Source organism: Bufo gargarizans, chromosome 2, assembly GCF_014858855.1.
Source record: "Bufo gargarizans isolate SCDJY-AF-19 chromosome 2, ASM1485885v1, whole genome shotgun sequence".
Classification (NCBI taxonomy): domain Eukaryota; kingdom Metazoa; phylum Chordata; class Amphibia; order Anura; family Bufonidae; genus Bufo; species Bufo gargarizans.
This window is the reverse complement of record NC_058081.1, coordinates 204,237,095-204,259,320: the sequence shown is the minus strand read 5'-3', so window position 1 is coordinate 204,259,320 and position 22,226 is coordinate 204,237,095. Positions and strand designations below refer to the sequence as shown.

The 22,226-nt window shown below is 42.6% G+C and overlaps 1 protein-coding gene across 3 annotated transcripts in view; it reads right to left on the bottom strand.

Annotated features, from left to right (window-relative positions):
* Nucleotides 1-22,226, bottom strand: part of DENND6B (DENN domain containing 6B) — a 106,917-nt gene that overhangs the window by 16,775 nt on the left and 67,916 nt on the right. For 2 of the 3 annotated variants that reach the window (XM_044279931.1, XM_044279929.1), the window contains exons 6-15: nucleotides 20,557-20,662; nucleotides 19,150-19,229; nucleotides 15,532-15,591; nucleotides 11,990-12,045; nucleotides 9,940-10,062; nucleotides 8,619-8,714; nucleotides 8,023-8,117; nucleotides 6,624-6,689; nucleotides 5,204-5,268; nucleotides 2,249-2,338 (exon numbers count right to left, since the gene is read on the bottom strand). In XM_044279931.1, coding sequence (XP_044135866.1) covers nucleotides 2,249-2,338; nucleotides 5,204-5,268; nucleotides 6,624-6,689; nucleotides 8,023-8,117; nucleotides 8,619-8,714; nucleotides 9,940-10,062; nucleotides 11,990-12,045; nucleotides 15,532-15,591; nucleotides 19,150-19,229; nucleotides 20,557-20,662 — 837 coding nt within the window. The remainder of the gene's footprint in view (nucleotides 1-2,248; nucleotides 2,339-5,203; nucleotides 5,269-6,623; nucleotides 6,690-8,022; nucleotides 8,118-8,618; nucleotides 8,715-9,939; nucleotides 10,063-11,989; nucleotides 12,046-15,531; nucleotides 15,592-19,149; nucleotides 19,230-20,556; nucleotides 20,663-22,226) is intronic. The other variant, XM_044279930.1, reaches the window with a different exon arrangement.

Below are 22,226 nucleotides of genomic sequence, written 5' to 3'. Positions count from 1 at the left end.
ACTAACTCTTTCCGGTTGGAGCAAAATGCCTTCTGAGCTGGGGACCATAGACCCTGAAAGTTGTACCCCCGCACATGAGCCCCCCACCCCCAGGGGCTTGCGTCTGTGGTCAGGACAATAGTATCTGGGTAGGACCATGGAATTCCCTGAATCAGATTGTCCCTGACCAGCCACCAGGATAGGCTTTTCTTGGTCGTGTCCGAAATTCTTCCTCCGTGTTTTTTTAAGGCTGTCAAAACCTCCGACTGCAGCTGTCGGGAGTGAAGCTGAGCCCATTCCACCACCGGGATGCAGGAATTCAGAGAGCCTAGGACCGACATAGCCTTCCGGAGTGTCAGGGAGGTGGAAGAGAGGGATTCTATTTGACTCCAAACCTTCGTGATTTTTTCTTCTGGGAGATACGTTCTTTGAGTCTCGGAGTTCAAAACTAGGCCCAGGAATCTCTGCACTTTTAGCGGTATCAATCTGGATTTTTTGTAATTTATTATCCATCCTAGATCCTGGAAGGTCTGAATAATAGTCTGAACATTCTGTTCGCAGACCCGTAAAGAATCTGCAATAACTAAAAAATCGTCTAGATATGGGACTATCAAAATATCTTTTATCCTCATGAACGACACCATCTCTGCTACCACTTTCGTAAAAACCCTCGGTGCCATGGACAGGCCAAAGGGTAGCGCCTGGAACTGATATTGTCGGATCTGCCCCTCTATCAGAATCGCCACTCTCAGGAATTTCTGAAACTTCTGGTGCATTGGTATGTGAAAATAGGCGTCCTTTAAATCCAACACCGCCATGAAACAATGAGGAAAAAGAAGCTGAATCGTATTCCTCACCGTCTCCATCTTGAATTTCCTGAAGACCAGAAATTTGTTCAAATCCCTGAGATTGATGATAGTCCTGAAAGTGCCGTCTGGCTTTGGCACTAAAAACAGGTGGGAGAAAAAAACCTTCGGACAGTTCTTCTTGAGGAACGGGAATCAAGACATTTTTCTTGATAAGGTCCAAAACTTCTTTTATTATAGGAAAGGAACCTCTTACACAAATACTTTTTGTAATAATAAATCTTTGCGGAGGCAAGGAAACGAATTCTGGCTTTAGACCTGAACGAATGATGTCCAGGACCCAAGGTCCTGCAACCCTTTCCCAAGAAGCCTGGAAGAACTTTAGTCTTCCACCCACCTCTAACCTGGCGTCATTGTTGGGTCTGTTTTTTGCTAGTAGAGGAAGAGTTTCCAAATAAGAACCCTTTCCCCCCCGAATTCCTGGATCTAAATCTCTGATCCTTATCTCTGCCCGACCTTCTACTGGTACCACCTCTGAAGGGACGAAAGGACTGCCTATTTCTGGGACCAAAGACTGAAGCAGGATTAGGGACCGGAAATCTTTTCTTTCTATCCGCCGCCTTTTCTAAAAGGTCGTCTAGCTCAGGCCCAAACAAAAATTCTCCCTGGCAGGGGATATTACATAATCTTTGTTTAGAGGCCAAATCACCCCCACTCCAACTTTTTAACCAAAGGGCCCTCCGTGCCGAATTGGTGAGGGAAGCTGACTGAGCGCTGAACTTAATGGAATCAACCGATGCATCTGTCAAGAAGTCGGCTGCTTTTTGTAGGGTTGGCAGGGAAGATAAGATCTGATCCCTAGGGGTTATATCTTTTAATTGCCCTACTAACTGTTGCAACCAAAAGGATAAGGTCCTAGCCGTAACCATAGCAGCTATAGCTGGGCAAAAGGCTAAGGTAGAGGTCTCCCAGGCACCCCTAAGGAAGGTTTCAGCCTTTTTGTCTAAGGGTTACTTCAGAATAAAGCTAAGTGGCAGAGCCCCGAAATCGAGGATAACCACTTAACTGCGCCACCGGAAGGAGCCTCCCATGGGGCAGAGCTCTCCCTGAGAGGTGACCCGCATGACTGCCGCAAGATACGGAGGGCCCCTGGAGCACCTCCGCATCCTAGGGTCCTGACAGCCTGCCCAGCAGCGCGATGGACCCCGGCAGCAAACCGCTAGCCCTCTAGGAAGCAAAAGACCAACGGTAGGACCTGAAAAGTAAACTGTAGGTCTCCCACTCCAGGGACAGGAAACCACTGAATGGGAAGAGAGGCTCCACCCTTTTATTTCTGTAGGTTTCCTGTCCCTGGGGGTGGATCCCTCTCTCTATGGTGCTGTCGTGGGGGAGGGGAAAATACAGATGCTGTCCACATCCATTCCTGCCCCACCACCATGGACCCTAAAAAAGATGTTCCTTACCAGTGGAAGAATAAAACTTTGGGTTAAATCAAACAAGTGTTTCCGAAGCATTAAGCTGAGTGCGGAAGAAGGGAGTTTCTTCTGGAGACCCTGAAAAAAGAGAAGGTAATTTATATACTGTACTTACATACTATATTTAATAGATGGATGCAGTGAGGTTGTTCATCTTGGTTTCCAGGGCTAGGAACACATGATTATTTATATTGGTGGATTGCTAGTGGGGAACCCTCCTCTATGACTTCCATATGCACTAAAAGGGCTTGTGAACCATATGGACAACTACTTTAGGATGCTAACACTTTTCACTTCCCCTGAGATATCCCCATCAAACCGTGACTAAATTGGTTTTATAAAAGAGAAGAAAAATAAAAGCCAAGCCAAGAAACCACGGCAGAACCCAATAAGAGCCCAAAACACATCTGTGTTGGAAGAAATACTGGGGCAGTTTTACTACTGCACAGGCTGTGTTGCCAGATTTATTTAGTGTTGCAGACTATTCCTTTGTGTTGCCTGACAAGGAGGATGGAAGCAGAGATGTGCCAAAAATTCTGACGCAAGATCTGGCACCAAGTGAGCCAGATAATATGTGGTCTAAACGGAGACTAGACAGTGGGGGTCAGACGAAGGCACGCCGAAACGCGCGTTGGGGTAGCGCCATCCTGGGTAACTCAACACACGGTCCTCCTTAGGTGAGTCTTTGCTCTTCTATCACCTGCACGGCATTTTGACTTTGGCGTTTTACCACACCTGGTCTCCACTGTGGTTTGTTGTTTACTCCTCATATTGCACTTGCCAAACAAACCTTGGTTCATTGCCGTGCAGGTCTGCTTGTTGACTACTGACTCACCTATGTATTTTGGTTCTTACCTTGCTATCAGGTCATAGGTTGGTCATTGTACCCAGTATCTTTCCTTGACCCATACATTGATATTTTACAATTGACCTGTGTGCCATCCCAGGGTGGCGCTCTTTCTCTGTTCCCATTCACTTTTTAAATGGCATAATATTTACTTGTCTTTCTATTTATGTATATCTTTTAATTATGTTCAAATAAAGCATATTTTTAACTTTTTGGTACTATGAGCGCCATTTTCTTGTTCTTTTTCTATTTCACTCGGGAGCTTGTACCGAGTTACAAATCACGGGTGTCCTTTGTGGTCATATTGGGTGGGCATTGTCCTTCACCCTCCTCTGGGACGCCATGGGTCTTTTTTGTTTTTTCTATTGTTTGGCTTAGTTTGAGACAATCTTTACACCAGAATAGTGATGCAATACTGGACCTAAATGTCATATATTAGGCTAGGCCCCCTTTCCCACAAAGTCATACCCCTTTTCCATGAAGAAAGGCCTCCTTGTCAGGCTAACGCTGGGTTCACACCTGAGCGTTTTACAGCGCTGTAAAACGCTCAACACATGAAAACCAATGCTTCCCTATGGCCCTGGTTCACACTTGAGCGTTTTACAGCGCGTTTGAACGCGCTGAAAAACGCCCTACGCTCAAAAAAGTTCTTGAGCTTCTTTGGGGCGTTTTGTCACGCGTTCCTGTACATAGATTTTCGGGAACGCGCGACAATGGGCGTTCGCTTGTCTCTGTATGCGCGATTGTAAACGCCGGTACAATCGCGCATACAGAGCGCTCCTTTCAGAACGCTCAGGTGTGAACCCAGGGTTAGCGTTGAGTTTATCTAAACTTAGAAGGGCAGCTTCCACATTTTGGAGCAATTTAAAACCTATTCTAGGTGAACTCACATTAGTAAATGTGGGTCACTGTTTGAGGTTCTCTCTTAAAGGGCCAGACACTGGCTTATAGATTACTCATCAAATAGATGGCACTAGAAAATGTTTGACCTCCTGGATAACAGCTTATTAACATTTCCTTTTACTAGGGAGCATTGCCTGGTCTGTAAGACTCCCTATGCCAACTTGGCAGTTTCCAAAAAGAGATTGTCCACCCTCAACCCACAGGAACCATGAGCCACTGCAGCCAATGACAGGCCTCAGCTGTGATGTGTACTGTCATGGTAGATTTTTGATATGCTCTCTGAACAAGGAATCCACCCAATTGTCTGTGATACTCCAAAATTTTTATTTTCTCCAGCAGTAACAGTATATGACCGGTCATATAGGTCCTGGGTGTCAACCTTTATAGCAGGGGTTTCAAATTAACCAATCAAATTATGTCAACTGTTGAAACAAGAACATATATGTCTCCATAGGTTACGCTGATGGCTAACCTCAGGCACTCCAGCTGTGGTGAAACTACGCCTCCCAGCATGTTCTATTCATTTCTTTGGAGTTCTGAGAACAGCCAAGCAAGTGTGCATCTTGGGAGTTGTAGTTTTACCACAGCTTGAGTGCCGGAGGTTAGCCATCACAGCCATAGGATAACATCTGGAAACAATGAATGTAGCTCCTAGGTGGGAAAGAAATGAATTATTTTGTCATACATACATCTATGAGGAGCCTATACAGTTCATACCAAATATTACAGATTGTGATTAAAAAGATTACAGAATTCAGAAATGTACAGAACAGTAGTGTCCATAAACTTTCTAAGTTGTTCTTACTATTTATGGTAAGATATTTCTTTATACTGTAAATGTTCTGAAATGGTGAGAACGTGTGAAATAACCTGTGTACACACTCTCATGGTTTTCTTTTTTTTACGTGAGCTATGACAGATACAGTATTGTGTAACTGGTCCTACTGGTTCCAAATGACATGTAGTGCATTTACTAGGCTTTTTTCCATATTGGAAATAGCAGCCAGCAGACTTCACAATTTTGGCATCAAAAGGGAACAGAAACCTGACAGAAAAAGAAATAATTTGTGTGAACAGTTGTGTGTTTGCCGAGAGTTGCCAAATGCCTTACATAATAATTACAAAGCTAGCATCAGTTACTCAGGAACCCATGTCTGTACATTTTACATCCACCCCCATTTCTAAGCAGTTACCTTTAATAATTGTTTAATAAGGGCTTTGTCTTTGTGAAGAAATGGCTTATAGGAGGTGTACATCCCTACAGAGAATAAAAATAAAGACAAATACAAACATATTTAGTTTACAGTCGTTCATGTCTACAGTACATGCAGAAATTGATAACAATCTCCCTTCTCCCCGATGTACTACTAGGTTGGCCAAGTACTGAAGATAGCTGATGGTGATAGTTATCTCTCCTGCCCTCCTTATACACATGCACACTTGGCTCGACAGAGAGTATCTGAATTGAGCAAGCTGCTGCCAGACATCAGAATTCAAGGCCAACATTGCAGCACCCCCTGGACCTTGACCACGGGCTGGTCTGGAATGTGTGGAATATAGGGGGAGATTTATCATCTCCCTTCCCCAGGTTTGTCACAAATGGCGTTTTTTACGTCGCCCATGCCACTTTCTAAAAAGGGGGCATGGCCAGTTTTCTGACGCAAATAAAGACAGAAATCTATGTCAGCTCCAAGCTGCCGTAGATTTCATTCTGGTTCACGGACTGCCAGGACATGCACCTAATTTATGAAATCACAAATTAGGTGTATCCTCCAGCAGCACAGGGGATATCATAGACCGGCTAGATGTATCCAACCTCTCTGAAACTATATGGGAAAATAATAATAGACCAGCATTTTACACTGGTCTATGATATCCATAAATAAATCCATCATCATAAATAAGGCGCATCCTCCTGCAGCCGTGTGCCACTATGAAATCTACAGCAGCTTTGAGCTGTCATAGATGTCTTTCTTTATTTGTGTTAAAATAAAGAAATGTGTTGGGCCTGCTGGCCCTGCCACCTCCTTTCCCGTGCTACACCCTTTTACATAAAGTGTTGTGGCGTTTCATGCTACGAAACTGGAAGAGGGAGAATATAAATCTCTCCCTATATTCCAGATAAGGGCTTGTTCACACGACCGTGTGAAGCCCGTGCCTGTGCTGTGGACCACAAACTGTGGTCCGCAATGCACGGGCACCGAGCATGGCCCAGCTGCATGGGGATCGCGGACCCATTCACTTGAACGGGTCCGCGATCCATCCGTTCCGCAACGGAACGGAGGCACGGAAGGGAACTCCGTAGTGCTTCCGTAGTGTTCCGTGCTTCCGTTCCGCATCTCCGGACCCATTGAAGTGAATGGGTCCGCATCCGTGATGCGGAATGCACACGGAACGGTGCCCGTGAATAAGCCCTAAGGCTGTGATCAGGGACCAAAATGTTTGCCTTTGCACTTCTGCTACTTATTGTGTATCATATATACACATTTGCAGTAAATCCAACTTTTAAGCAGGAAGGCACCTCCTGGAAATAACTGTAATTTTACCAAAATCTACTGCTGTTTTTTCAAGGCATAATTTACAATGTAGTTATAAGATGAAATTACTAATTACCCATTTTCGTGTCCAGTGTCTTCAACTTTGTAATCTTCTTTAACTTCACTTGTTTCGGCAAATCACCTGTAGATGAAAAAAAAAGTCATAATCCATTTCACATTTTGATATACAGTACTTCCTACTATGAGGGAAATATATTGAATTCACATAAATATATTGGCATTTACAGTACATAAGTATAGTGGCATAAATGCATTGAAAAATGGTGACCTAATGAAAATCGGTAACAGGCCCCCAGCTACCATGGACATTTATAATACTTACCGTATGTCATTTTCTAGGGCAGATAGGCCTTTTGGTAAACCAGGGTCCAGGCATGTCTGCTACCTCAACACACCCAACTAGATCTCTGTTGCATTATGTAAGACCTGTAACCTCTCCTGACATGTCGGTTTTAGTAACTACTTGCATTCCTTGTTTAGTAACTACTTGCATTCCTTATGGCTCTATGTTGTGCAATTCTAGAAATTTATGAATGAATTGCTAGCAGTTTGCAATGAAGGTCCAGATGGGTCTTACCAGTTGGGGGGGGGGGGGGGGGGGAGGTATTTCTTCACAGTCTGACACTATAAATTCAGTGCTGCATGGACACCCCTCAACTGGTAACATCTATCTGCAAACTGCTAGTACATTATTCATAACTTCTAGCAGGAATGATAAAATAATGTTACATCACAGAGTCATAAGGATAGATGCTCTAACATTGTTATAACGAGGGAAATGCAAGTAGTCTCTGAAACGGACATGTCAGGAGAGGTTACAGGTCCTCTTGAACTTGTGTATGACATGCTAAGGCTACTTTCACACTAGCGTTCGATCGGATCCGTTCTGAACGGATCCGATCATATTAATGCAGACGGAGGCTCCGTTCAGTACGGATCCGTCTGCATTAATAACTTAGAAAAAATTCTAAGTGTGAAAGTAGCCTGAGCGGATCCGTTCAGACTTTCAATGTAAAGTCAATGGGGGACGGATCCGCTTGAAGATTGAGCCATATGGTGACATCTTCAAGCGGATCCGTTCCCATTGACTTACATTGTAAGTCTGAACGGATCCGCTCGCCTCCGCACGGCCAGGCGGACAGCTGAACGCTGCAAGCAGCGTTCAGATGTCCGCCTGTCCGTGCGGAGGTGAGCGGAGCGGAGGCTGAACGCCGCCAGACTGATGCAGTCTGAGCGGACCCGCTCCATTCAGACTGCATCAGGGCTGGACGGAGGCGGTCGGGTCTGCTCGTGAGCTCCTTCAAACGGAGCTCACGAACGGACCTATGAACGCTAGTGTGAAAGTAGCCTAAGCCTTAATGCTTTGTTTATGGGTCATATGGTTATATTGTAAATCTAAGGATGCTCTCTACTACCACAATATGTAATCTTCATTACCAGTGCGGTCTTCTTACCAGACACTCGAGGTTCTCCAACACGAAGGATGTGAGGCCAGTGCTGCAAAGTCTTGATAAAGAAAGGGTTGGTTACTCCAAGTAACAAACTAGGACTGCAGTGAGAAACCAAACAAATAAAACCTTACTTATCTTTTAGAATTATTTTTAGTACCTATTTACAGGTGAAACTCGAAAAATTAGAATATTGTGCAAAGTTCAGTAATTGAACTTAAAAGGTGAAACTACTATATGAGATAGACTCATTACATGCAAAGCGAGATGTTTAAAGCCTTTATTTGTTATAATTTGGATGATTATGGCTTATAGCTTATGAAACCCCAAAGTCACAATGTTGTCGTACCCTTTGCTCAAGGGGGTATGGATTAATTAGCTGACTAGAGTGTGACACTTTGAGCCTAGACTATTGAACCTTCTCACAATATTCAAATTTTAAGGTGCATTAATGCAATTCCTTTTAATTGCATTACTGAAATAAATGGACTTTCGCACCATATTCTAATTTTTCGAGTTTCACCTGTAAATCACTGTTTGTTTTCTATGATGTTTTTCATCAGAATCAAAATAATTAAGAAAGAAGAACAAATGTTACTCACGGGGCTTGTGTTTTGGTTGTGTATTCTTTGAATTCACTGTCATGAATAGTGAAATATGGGCGAAAATCTGAGCAAAACTTTAAAGGCGAAATGCATCTGTAAATACAAAAACAAGCAGAATACAGCAAGGTGAAAAAACAGCTAACGGTTGCTGAGTATTCTTTAGGCAAGTTGTTTTTTCTATTATTTCAGTTGCTTGAAAGAGTTCAGTTGACACATATGTAAAGGACCTTTTACAAGACCTGATGCAAAGTGTTCCCCAATCACTTTAAAGGGAACCTGTCACCGGGATTTTGTGTATAGAGCTGAGAACATGGGTTGCTAGATGGCCACTAGCACATCCGCAATACCCAGTCCCCATAGCTCTGTGTGCTTTTATTGTGTAAAAAAACCGATTTCAGACATATGCTCATCTCAGGTTAATTTGTATATGTATCAAATCGTTGTTCTTTTACACAATAAAAGCACACAGAGCTATGTGGACTGGATATTGCGGATGTGCTAGCGGCCATCTAGCAACCCATGTCCTCAGCTCTATACACAAAATCCCGGTGACAGGTTCCCGTTAAATGATAATGTTGGCAGCACATCCCCTGTTTACACAAAGCAATGTGGCTGTTGTCGAAAAACTATTTTTGATGCTTCATGAAGGCAATCAACCGACAAAGAAACATTTTGCTTGTCTGTTGGGTGATTGGCTCCTGATGTCCTGTCAATTACTGGGAACATGTGTTCATAAGAACGTTCATTCCTGATAATTGGCTGGTGCAATGCGTTCACCTGACGCATTGCACCAGCGCGGAATACTGGCCCGTTTGAAAGGGGCCTTTCTATGGGGCCTGCGTTACGTGAAAAACGCACAAAGAGGAGCATGCTGCGATTTTCACGCAACGCACAAGTGATGCGTGAAAATCACTGCTCATGTGCACAGCCCCATAGAAATGAATGGGTCCGGATTCAGTGCGGGTGCAATGCGTTCACCTCACGCATTGCTCCCGCACGGAAAACTCGCCCGTGTGAAAGGGGCCTAACAACAGCTAAATCATTTTGCTGTTAGCACTTGTATGTCCTGAACAAAACTGACCTTTTTGTTCATCGTGTCATACATCGCATGGCAACCATGGATGATCTCCAGTAACAACGGGTTATATTTGTCCTTTACCTTAAAACAAGTCCCATTCATTCTGCAAAACAAGTCCCATTCATTCCCCTGTAGAGGGATGGATCCCATTAAATCCTTCAAGCAATCTATTTGGATGGATAAAGTGGGTAATGCCTCTGTAAAGTATTGAAGATAACCCCATCAAACTGAATTCATTACCCAGTCAATGCTAGTACAACTTCAGATGAAATGGTGGGTGAAGGCGCCATAATAACTAGTGGCTCTCCTAGCAAAACCAGCTCCCACAGCAACTGGAGGTTCATCAGAACTGACTGCAGGGACCTAGTTATATAAAGAGAATATTAATAGTTACATAATGGAGTAACATTATAATCTGGGACTTTGCACTTCTCAACACTTTTCAGAAACTGCTGTTAACTATAGCTGAAATCTACACCAGCTCATAGCCAGAGCTGCCACTGTGAATTTTTATTGTGGACAACTCAGGGTAGGTTCACATCACAGTTTTGTTTTCCATTCTTCTGATTTATCATAAGAACAGAAAACAAAACAAACAAAAAAAAAAACTGATGCTTTGTTTTGAGCATCTGCTAAATTATGCTAAATTTTAGCTATTTCTGCCTCAGATCTGTTATTTTAGATGGAAAAAAAGTCCTCCACAAAATCCTTTTTTTACATCTAAAATAATGAAGAACGGAAAACAAAACGTTACCCAAAAATCAAAGACAACCAACATTCTTTTAGGGACAAATTGGAAAACCATAATGAATGATAAAGACAATAAATACGGTAATACATGTCTATAGAGCAGTATACTGACATGAAATCATAACCAGTGTTTTCTTGGACTGTTCAGAAATTTCTTAAAAGGATGGCAACCCTGCTCATAACTCGTATAGATTTAATAAAAAATGGCAATTTTTTTGTAAATTAGAAAACATTATATCTCTTACATTTCTATTAAAGGGTTTTTCCAGGCTTTTAATATTGATTGCCTATTTCGATCGCGAGCAGGAAGAAAGTCAGGAGACGGCATGCACACACAGTGCGTGCCTTCTCTTCATATAGCTGATCGGCTGGGGTTTTGGGTGTAGGACCTTATATCAAGCGTTCTTATATCGACGACCTATCCTTAGGAAAGGACATCAATATTAAAAACCTGGAAAACCCCTTTAACACCTTAGTGACTAATGACGTACTATGTACGCCATAACGTGGTGTTAGTTACCGCATCAGTACGTCATGAGATCAAAGTGTCACCGCATTCGTAACAACCAGCTCTACAAAAATATCACATGACCTAACCCCTCAGGTAACCACCGTAAAAAACAGTACCAAAAAAGAACTTTTTTTGTCACCTACCATCACAAAAAGTGCAACACCAAGCAATCAAAAGGACATACGCCCCCCAAAATACAATCGGCCAAAAAATAAAAAAGACTATGGAGACACAAAAACTTTTTTTTTTGTAAAACTTAAATAAATAAGAAAAAGTTGACAGATTAGGTATTGCCACGCCCGTAACGACCTGCTCTATAAAAATATCACATGACCTAACCCCTCAGGTGAACGCCATAAAAAACTATAAATAAAAACTGTGCCAAAATTACTAATTTTTTGGTCTCCCTGCCCTATAAAGTGTAATAATGAATGATCAAAAAATCATATGTACCCAAAAATGGTACTAATAAAAAATGTATTATGTAAAACTGAAACAAAGAAAGAAAATAGACATATTTGATATCATTGCACCCATAACAACCTGCTCTATAAAAATAGTACCTGATCTACCCTGTCAGATGAATGTTGCAAAAAAAAAAAAAAAAACTGTGCCAAAACATTGCCTCACTAAAAACATAATATAGAGCAATTACAAATCATATGTACCCCAAAATAGTACCAATAAAACTGTCACCTTATCCCGTAGTTCCTAAAATGGGGTTACTTTTTGATTGTTTATACTGTAGGTAGCATCTGGGGGGCTTCAAATGGGACATGGTGTCTAAAAACCAGTCCAGCAAAATCTGCTTTCCAAAAACCATACGGCGCTCCTTTTCTTCTGCGCCCTACCATGCGCCCATACAGCAGTTTACCACCACATGTGGGGTGTTTCTATAAACCGCTGAATCAGGGTAATAAATATTGAGTTATTACCACATAAAGTGATACATGTCAGATTTTCAAAAATAAGCCTGGTCAGGAAGGTGCAAAATGGCCCGGCCATTATGGGGTTAATTACATATCTCACCTGAAGAGATCCAACTCATGGATGCTGGAGATATGGCATGGGGGGTCAAGTCGGTCCTGTGTAATAGGTACAAATGGAATCACAACACTTAGCATATACAGTGTATTTGAGATGAGACAATATAGTATATGGCTATTACATCAGTTTTAGGCTCCATTCACACGTCCGTAAAGTATTTTACGGATCCACAAAACAGGGACAGCTGCTATGTGCGTTCAGCATTTTTCAGACCGCACATTGCCGGCACTAATAGAATATGCCTATTCTTGTCCGCACAAGAATTGCAGACAAGAATAGGACATGTTCTATTTTTTTTCAGGAACGGAAATGCGGACCCGGAACTGCGAAATGGGGAACGAGATTGCGGACGTGTGAATGGGGCCTAAGTCAACCTCCTCTATCTTTGGGAAAAAGGCCTTCATATTATGATGGAAGCAGATACCTTTGTGGAAGAGAGAGCTGTTTCAAGCATATTTTAACTGTGAAGGTATATTAGAACTCTTAAATGATTCAACATACTGGGTGTAGAAGGATTCTTTATCTTACTAACATCTGTGAACACATTCGTCATTTGTGGTTTATACATGCAGGACACAACACGGAAGAAGGTGAATACAGGATGTGTCATGGCCGTATGTGCATTATGTGAAAGTGCCTTACTAAAAAGTACTGTTGTGCAAAAATGCTGTTACCATCTGTAGACCACTTTCATTTGCTGTAGTGGCGAGCTCATCCTATAAGAGATATGGTATCGGCCAGTGATTAAAGTGTACAAATGGCAATGAATGCGGAGTGGAGCAGGAAAGTATGAATCTTCTGTTTCAGGGGCTGCGCTGCAGGAACTTTACTGGAAAACCCCGTTATGAGGCGTTCTTCCATCCTGCCTCCTATTTATAAATTCTCTGCTGAGGACGGCACTCACTGGTTATTACCACCTCCTGCCCCCCAGTTACAGGCGCCATGCAATAACCAGTAAGGACTTTCCCTTAGGCCTCTTGCACACGACCGTAAGGCTTTTTCAGTATTTTGCGGTCCGCAGAAAATGGATCCGCATAAAATACGGATGACGTCCATGTGCATTCCGTTTTTTGCGGAACGGAACAGCTGGCACCTAATAGAAAAGTACAATCCATGTCCGTTATGCGGACTATAATAGGACATGTTCTATCTTTGAACGGAACGTAAAAACGGAAATACGGAAACGGAAGGCATACGGAGTATCTTCCGTTTTTTTTGCGGATCCCTTGAAATGAATGGTTCCATATACGGTCTGTATATGGAACACAAAAAAAGGAACGTAAACAGAAAAAGAAAACGTTTGTGTGCAAGAGGCCTTACTAGCAGGGAAAGCACTTGGTTAACCCTTTAATGACCAGCCCTAATAAGGCCTTAATGACCAGACACTTTTGTGATTTAGCACACGTGGTGGTTCAACCGGTTGTAACTTTTTTGTTGGACTTTTTCCTTTTTTATTTGTATTTTATTATATTTTTTTCAAATTTTTATCTTTTTTTAAATATATTTTTGAAACATAATTTGTCCCCCAAGAGGTTACAGAAAGACCTTTTGTGGACCTTTAGTTTGCACTATTTTCACTGTAACTGGGGTGTCCAAAGGAGACCCAGTTACGGGGAAACCAGCCTCCTGTGGGGGCTTTTTACAAGGCGGCTCTGCCCCCGAGACATGTGATCGCCGGGTTAAAACTGCATAGCGCTATATATTTATCTAAGGAGAAGACACAAGCAGTAATAAACCACTTCTGTCTTCAGCTTGGGTCCCCTGCTATCACTGACAGCCGGGGACCCGACCTGCTCCTGCTAGAGTGCAGGTGCTGTAATCCAGCACTGTGTGGCCCTCGTACAATCAGCTGTGTTTCTGTCCAGCAGGACGGGGGCCGAAAACCTTGGCTCTGTGGGCCGCATGCGGCCCATGGGTTGTGCACCCCTGTTCTACACTATGCACCAGGTTATCATCAGGCAATTATGCCAATATTAAAGTGTATGATAAGATCATACATGCTGTATTATTAGACTAAAGTCACACATCGCAGTTGTGCTATGGATTATCCATCATGGAACTGTGGGCAGATAATGAGCATCCTATTACAGTACCAGCTAAGATATTTTATTAAATCTCATCCACATTCTGTGGAAAAAATCCACAACAGGGGATACTGCAAATGCAGCAGTCTCCTTCACTGATGAGCAGACAAAAGCCAGGAAGGAACGCTTCCTTCCCGAAAATCGTCTGCTCAAATAAGCCGTGTAAAGGGGCCTTAACACATAATCACAGCCAAATCTGTGGGAGCAAATCTGCATGTGTGAACATATCATCAAGGCCCCTTTCAAGTGCCCAATTGATCTGTTTAGCTGGCACGGTCTGCTGCCGGCAAACAATGATTTAGGTGAACCATCCAATTACCCAAAGAACGAGTGTTTCACTCTTTCATTGGGTAATCGGCAGTACCTTAATGCCTCATTCACACATCAGTGTTTTGGTCAGTGATTTCCATTAGTGATTTTGAGCCAAAACCAGGTGCGTCTCTAAATACAGAACAGGAGCAAATCTTTCCTTTAGGCCTCATGCACACGGCCGTTGGGCAGCCGTTCCGTTCCCCAATGCACGGGCACAGGAAGCCGGGACGGATCGAGACCCATTCAACTCCGTAGTGCTTCCGTGGGGTTCCGTGCCTCCTTTCCACACCGCAGCTCCGGATTGCGGACCCATTCAAGTAAATGGGTCTGCATCCGTGATGTGGGGAGCACACGGCCGGTGCCCGCATATTGTGGACCTGCTGTTTGCGGGCTGCAATACGGCCATGGCTGGGGAATGGCCGTGTGCATGAGGCCTTATACCTTATGTCAGTGGAGGCTCCAATCCTGGTTTTGGCTCACAATCACTGATCGAAGTCACTGACTAAATAACTGATGTGTGAATAAGGCTTTACACTGGTAGATTATCACTAATGAGAATTTGTATGAACGATTGTTAGTGATGATCTGCCCATGTTCAGCATTGTAGGCCTTTAGTAGGTTCACTCCCTCTTCCCACCTGAGCTAAAAAGGGGGTTTTACATCCACATCAGGAAGGTTAAGAGTGCTATAAAAAAAGGAAATTGTCTGTTTTTAAGCTAATATTTATATACAGTCAGGTCCATAAATATTGGGACATCGACACAATTCTAAATTTTTTGGCTCTATACACCACCACAATGGATTTGAAATGAAACGAACAAGATGTGCTTTAACTGCAGACTGTCAGCTTTAATTTGAGGGTATTTACATCCAAATCAGGTGAACGGTGTAGGAATTACAACAGTTTGCATATGTGCCTCCCACTTGTTAAGGGACCAGAAGTAATGGGACAATGGGCTTCTCAGCTGTTCCATGGCCAGGTGTGTGTTATTCTCTCATTATCCCAATTACAATGAGCAGATAAAAAGGTCCAGACTGTGTAGATATATATATATATATTTATTAAAAAAAAAAAAAAATGAGAAAATATATAGATGCAGATAAAATAATATTTCATATATCACTCACCTTGGGGTGCTCAGTAATAACATTAGTTTCCATCAGATCAGTTTGGTTGGGAATTTTGACCTAAAAATATATACAGCAAAGGACATCTGTGACTGTATGTTAATGAAATTCTTGTCAAGTATTAAGAAATCTAGCTGCAGATAATGCATATGATGAATAAATATGTCATAATGTGTAATTACAAGGAACAACACCAATATCAGAAACGGTGGGCTGGTATGTCCCAGTAACTATGATGGATGAACATGCATATCCATGCAATGTCATGGGGGGAGTGGATCAATAGGGGGCCAAATTATATTTAATATGCCATACAGTACATGTAAATGCTGGGAGTACCTAAAATGTATTCCTTACCATAAAGACAGTTTTATACTATGGTACAGCTAAGGGCTCTTTCACACCTGCGTTCTTGTCTTCCGGCATAGAGTTCCGTCGTCGGGGCTCTATGCCGGAAGAATCCTGATCAGGATTATCCCCATGCATTCTGAATGGAGTGAAATCCGTTCAGGATGCATCAGGATGTCTTCAGTTCCGGAACGGAATGTTTTTTGGCCGGAGCAAATACCGCAGCATGCTGCGCTATTTGCTCCAGCCAAAAATCCTGAAGACTTGCCGCAAGGCCGGATCCGGAATGAATGCCCATTGAAAAGCATTGATCCGGATCCGGCCGTTTCGGCGCATTGCCGGATCCGACGTTTAGCTTTTTTAGAGTGGTTACCATGGCTGCCGGGACGCTAAAGTCCTGGCAGCCATGGTAAAGTGTAGCGAGAGCGGGGGGAGCAGCATACTTACCGTCCGTGCGGCTTCCGGGGCGCTCCAGAGTAACGTCAGGGCGCCCCACGCGCCTGGATGACGTGATCGTATGGCACGTCATCCATGCGCATGGGGCGCTCTGACGTCATTCTGGAGCGCCCCGGGAGCAGCGCGGACTGTAAGTATACTGCTCCCCCGCTCCCCGCTCCTACTATGGCAACCAGGACTTTAATAGCGTCCTGGCTGCCATAGTAACACTGAAAGCATTTTGAAGACGGATCCGTCTTCAAATGCTTTCAGTACACTGATACTAGTCGTGACGTCACAGGGCCACTGGTAAACAGTGAGAAGGCTGCGGCGCTGCTGGAGCGCCGCTGCCTTCTCAAACAGCTGATCGGCGGGGGTCCCGGGTGTCGGACACCTGCCGGTCAGATGCTGATTATCTATCCAGAGGATAGATCATCAGTATAAACAAACTGCAGAACTCATTTAATCTTTCCTGGTAAGTTTTATCCTGCAATCCATGTACTAGTTTAGTAGCTCTTCTCTGAACTCTCTCCAAAGTATCAATATCCTTCTGGAGATATGGTCTCCAGTACTGAGCATAATACTCCAAATGAGGTCTCACTAGTGCTCTGTAGAGCGGCTTGAACACCTCCCTCTTTCTACTGGTAATGCCTCTCCCTATACACGCCAGCATTCTGCTAGCATTTCCTGGTGCTCTATGACATTGTCTGCCTACCTTTAAAGGGAGTCTGTCACCTCCATATGGCCATATACAGTGCTTACATGGCTCTGTAGCACACCTATACAGGATTGTAACGGTACCTTTGTCTTTGTCTTTAGACTTGCACAAGCAGGAATAACAAAGTTTCATTCATATGCAAATGAGCACTCGCAAGTGCCCAGGGGCGGCGTTCTGTGTATAGGTGCCCAGGCTGCTCTGCCTTCTTTTCACTTTACTCCTCCCCACTCTCTGTCTTTGCCTGCCCTTCAAGTCCTTTACGTCATCGCTAGGTCCGGCCGAGGGCATGCACACTAGGTGAAGCGATGCAGTGCCCACAATGGGCATCACCGTGCGCATGCCCCAGCCCGGCAGAGCAGTGCACAGACGTGGGATCTTGGCCGGTGTTCTGCCAGATCTCTATACCTTGCGAAAAGTCTATACCGGGAGTGACGCGGCAGCACAGGAATCGGGCGGGCAAAGGCAGAGACTGTGGAGGAGTAAAGTGAAAAGAAGGCAGAGCAGCCTGGGCACCTACACACTGAACGCCGCCGCTGGGCACTTGCGAGTGCTCATTTGCATATGAATTCTCCTGCTGGTGCAAGTGTAGAGAAAAGAACAAAAGGTACCATTACAATCCTGTGTAGGTGTGCTACAGAGCCAAGTAAGCACTGTATATGGCCATATGAAGGTGACAGACTCCCTCTAAGTCTTCTGAAATAATGACCCCTAAATCCCTTTCCTCAGATACTGAGGTTAGGACTGTATCACTGATTTTATATTCTGCTCTTGGGTTTTTACACCCCAGGTTCATTATCTTGCACTTATCAACATTACATTTTAGTTGCCAGATTTCTGACCATTCCTTTAGTTTTCCTAAATCCTTTTCCATTTGGTGTATCCCTCCAGGAACATCAACCCTGTTACAAATCTTTGTGTCATCAGCAAAAAGACACACCTTACCATCGAGGCCTTCTGCAATTTTGCTGATAAAGATATTAAACAATATGGGTCCCAGAACAGATCCCTGTGGTACCCCACTGGTAACAAGACCATGGTCTGAATATACTCCATTGACTACAACCCTCTGTTGTGTGTCCCTCAGCCACTGCCTAATCCATTCAACAATATGGGAGTCCAAGCACAAAGACTGCAATTTATTGATAAGCCTTCTATGTGGGACAGTATCAAAAGCCTTACTAAAATCTAGATAAGCGATGTCTACTGCACCCCCTCCATCTATTATTTTAGTCACCCAATCAAAAAGATCAAGATTAGTTTTCCTTTTTTCATTTATGTATCTGAAGAATGTCTTATCGCCTTTTTTCACTGACTGAGCTAATTTATCTTCTGCCTGTGCTTTAGAAGCTCTTATAACTTGCTTGGCCTCTCTCTAATCTTATAAATTTCCCTGTCATCCTTGTTTTTGTTTATAATTACTAAATGCTATATTTTTGTTTTTAATGATTTTGGCCACTTCTGCTACCACAGTGGTCACTTCCTTTTTTTGCCATTACTGACAAGCCTAATGCAATTATCTGTTGCCTTCAATAATGTCACTTTTAAGTGGTCCCATGTCTCCTGGACTCCATTGAAACTGTTCCAGTCTGATAGGGACTCTTATACCAGCTTGTTTTGCACATTAAATGGGTCACATAACAAGCATCAGGGCAGATATATTAAGACAAGTTTTTTCTGAGCCAGAATATTGTGCCTATCCATTTTTAGTTTGCACCAAATGTATGACCACTAAGTATTTGAACTGATAAATGTGTCTAAATCTGTGATTTAGAAAGTGGTAAAGGGAATGCGCCACAAATATACCTACCTGCAACATAATGCACCATAGGGCTTTATATTATCAGAATTGTTAACCACTTTTTATACTACCTTGGAACTGGTATATATAGGTTTTGTCTAAAACATGCATCCAAAACATGTACCAAAAGTCTGTGACAACACAAGGTACAAAATAGACAAGAAGTTGCCACAACAGCTCTATAAAAAAAACAAAAACAACAACTTGTGTCTAGCATGCTTTTAATGAAGCAAAATTGTGGGTAAACACTTAATATATTTGGCGAAGCAAGTGTACATGAAATTCTGGTGCAAAACAAGCTGTAGATGTTTGACAGTACCTGTAATACAAGTCCCATTATAGGCAATGACAGGGAAAGTCCTGGCTCAGGAAATGGCCATCGATCGATCTGATTACAAACTTTAGCAAAAAATATATAGTTTTGTCATTACCTTTTATGAACATAATATAATGTTAACAAGACAATTTTATCATTTTCAGAAAGATTCATCTTAGAAAAACAGCTATAGTCATACGACATGAACCAGATGAAAATACTGTATCGCGGAGAAGCCATTTAACTATAAGACTATGTTTACATCACCTCTTTATAAGACATTGAGCATATGCGAGGAGGACTGCTTAAACCCAGCTATGGAAAAACAATGGCCCAGATTTAGGGTTTCTACACGTTTTCCAGACATAATTGACAAGGGGTGGGGCTTCATGAGGAAGGGGTGGGGCTTACAATGTGCCATTTTGCAACAAAATTGCGCCACAATTCTAGCATACAAATCTGTCTCAAAGTAAGGGAATCAATAGTTGGTACAGAGTCATAAATCAATATAATGCTAAGTAACCCCGTCAATGCTGGGAGGTCAGGACAGGAGATGCTGTATACTCACGCTACGAGTCCAGAGTGTGGAACTCACTCGTCTGAAAAGGGCCTTTCCTAATATATATATATATATATATATATATATATATATATATACACACACACACACACACACACACACACTACATATATGGAGATATACACTGGATTCTTCATATTCATTATGGGACACATTTATTAAGATCGGGGTTTTAGACAACAGCCCATCCCCTTCCTTGCCACGCCCCCTTTTTTAGACCTGGCGTGAGTGGGGAAGAAGTCGCAGATTATGCTGCACCATGGCATGCGACAGGATCTTCACTAGATATATGGCACAAAAGTGGCGTATATATGTTCGTTAATCTGTTCGTGGCGTATATCCTCCATTCCAGCTGCATCTTGTAGAACTCAACAAGGGGAGCACTCGGGCTATTGCTCTCTGGCTTCAGGTGATTTTAGAGATATATTGCCCTATGTAGTGCCTCTGTTCATTTTTCCTTGCATTATGATTGGAGATGTTGGGGAGAGTCAGGCTGCCAGCATTTACATCAGATTACCAGTAAAATCTGCCAAATATCCTCTAATGTATTTGGCCAGCCATCGTTATTACCTGGGTAGATGTGGCTGACCTTGCAATTGTACAGAAGAAAAATGTAGAGCTACTTTTTGCCACCACTGCCTCAACCATTTTCTCCTGATCTACAGAGGTAACTGAATACATGAAGATATTTATACTTCTCATAGTTACTTTAAAAAAACATTCAAAATTTTTTGCTAAAAATTTGCATTTGGCTAGATGAAAAAAGTTTGCTTAATACAAGCATGCTAAGAGAACTTTCTTTTGCTTTGTTAATCATATTTCATTCTTACCAGCTTCAAGACAGGGCTCCAGTTTGTTAAAATATTCGGGTGCTATGAGTTGCAGCAGTGTGTGAAACAAGTTGGTGTAAGGTAAACTGGAGAGAAGAACTAGAGACTGAAAAGAAAGCAGGGAGATATGTACAGTATTCAGTCAATTGGCCGGGTATGCAATACACAACCAGAATCTAAAGAGGTGAGCGAAGCTGGCCCCCCTTCAATCAGCACAAACAAAAACTCCAGTGTGTTTCTTTAGTGCTACGTTTGTGCTGTTTTGTGCCGCAAAAATTAACATTTGTGCTGCTTTTATTTTAAAGATAATAGCAACTGTTTGTTTCAACATGATGACATCACCAGCCCCCCTACAACAGCAAAAAGACATGAAACTTGCTGGATGGTTAGTGCTACGTTTGTACTGGTTTGTGCCATTTAAATCTTCATTCTACCTCCTTTTGTTTTCGAGTTATTAACCATTTATTGAAAGGTCACAAAAGGTCACCCAGCCCCCCATCACAGCCAAAAGACACAAAACCGGGCCAGTTGGTTAGTGCTACGTTTGTGCTGGTTTGTGCCATTTAAATCTACATTCTACCTCATTTCGTTTTCGAGTTATTAACCATTTATTGAAAGGTCACCAAAGGTCACCCAGCCCCCCATCACAGCCAAAAGACACGAAACTGGGCTGGTTGGTTAGTGCTACGTTTGTGCTGGTTTGTGCTGTAGAAATTAACATTTGTGCTGGTTTTATTTGTAAGATAATAGCAAAACTGGGCCGGTTGGTTAGTGCTGCATTTGTGCTGTAAAAATGATCATTTGTGCTGCTTAATTTTATGAACTCCATTACCAGGGCTGAAGCATACTCACTTTACACAGGTAGTAAGACAAGTTAATGTGGACTGGCATCACTTGAAGTAAGAATAATTATAGCTACAGCCAAAAAAATAAATACTATCAAGAAGTAGAATAGTAAAATGTGTCTCAAACATTTTTATTCTACAAATCATTTTACAAACTAAAGATCATAAAGTTTTCATGAAAATCAATGACAAATAAAGAACAAATAAACCCAAACATAGAGATCTCCATATTAAGTCCTGATTTTTTCACAGTCTTCATTAAACGGTAACTGCACTTGTCCATGGGAAGTGCATAAAAAAGTAGATTATCTCAAGCTAAAACCTTTGCTACCTACGCTTAACAAATAGTAACTTGGAACTACAAGCAGCTAATAATACAAAATCATCAGCACTCCATACAGTGTACAGACCTTGAGTAAGAGGTTGGTGCTTGAAGTGACAACATGGATGGCGCTGTGTCCGTCAAACAGCCAACATTTGGGGGCCATACAGGGTCCCTTCTTCTGGGCGACATAGTGACCGTCACTATGTTGGCCAAAAGAAGGGACCCTGCATGGCCCCCAAATGTTGGCTGATGTATGTGTCAATTTAATAAAAAAGTGCTTTACTTCTGGCACATATTGTCCAGTGCTGGTGTCTTCTATTGTGGACTACAAGCAGCTACCTCTTGTGTACAGAACAGTATGGGGGCAGATCTTGGTATGTGAATTTACCACTGCCATACCATTTGTCAAATCATCATATTTTTCCCATGCGTAATCAGACCTTTTACACTAGGCTATGTAATGGCAAGAAACTCACAGTAGAAAAAATGTATACAATGTA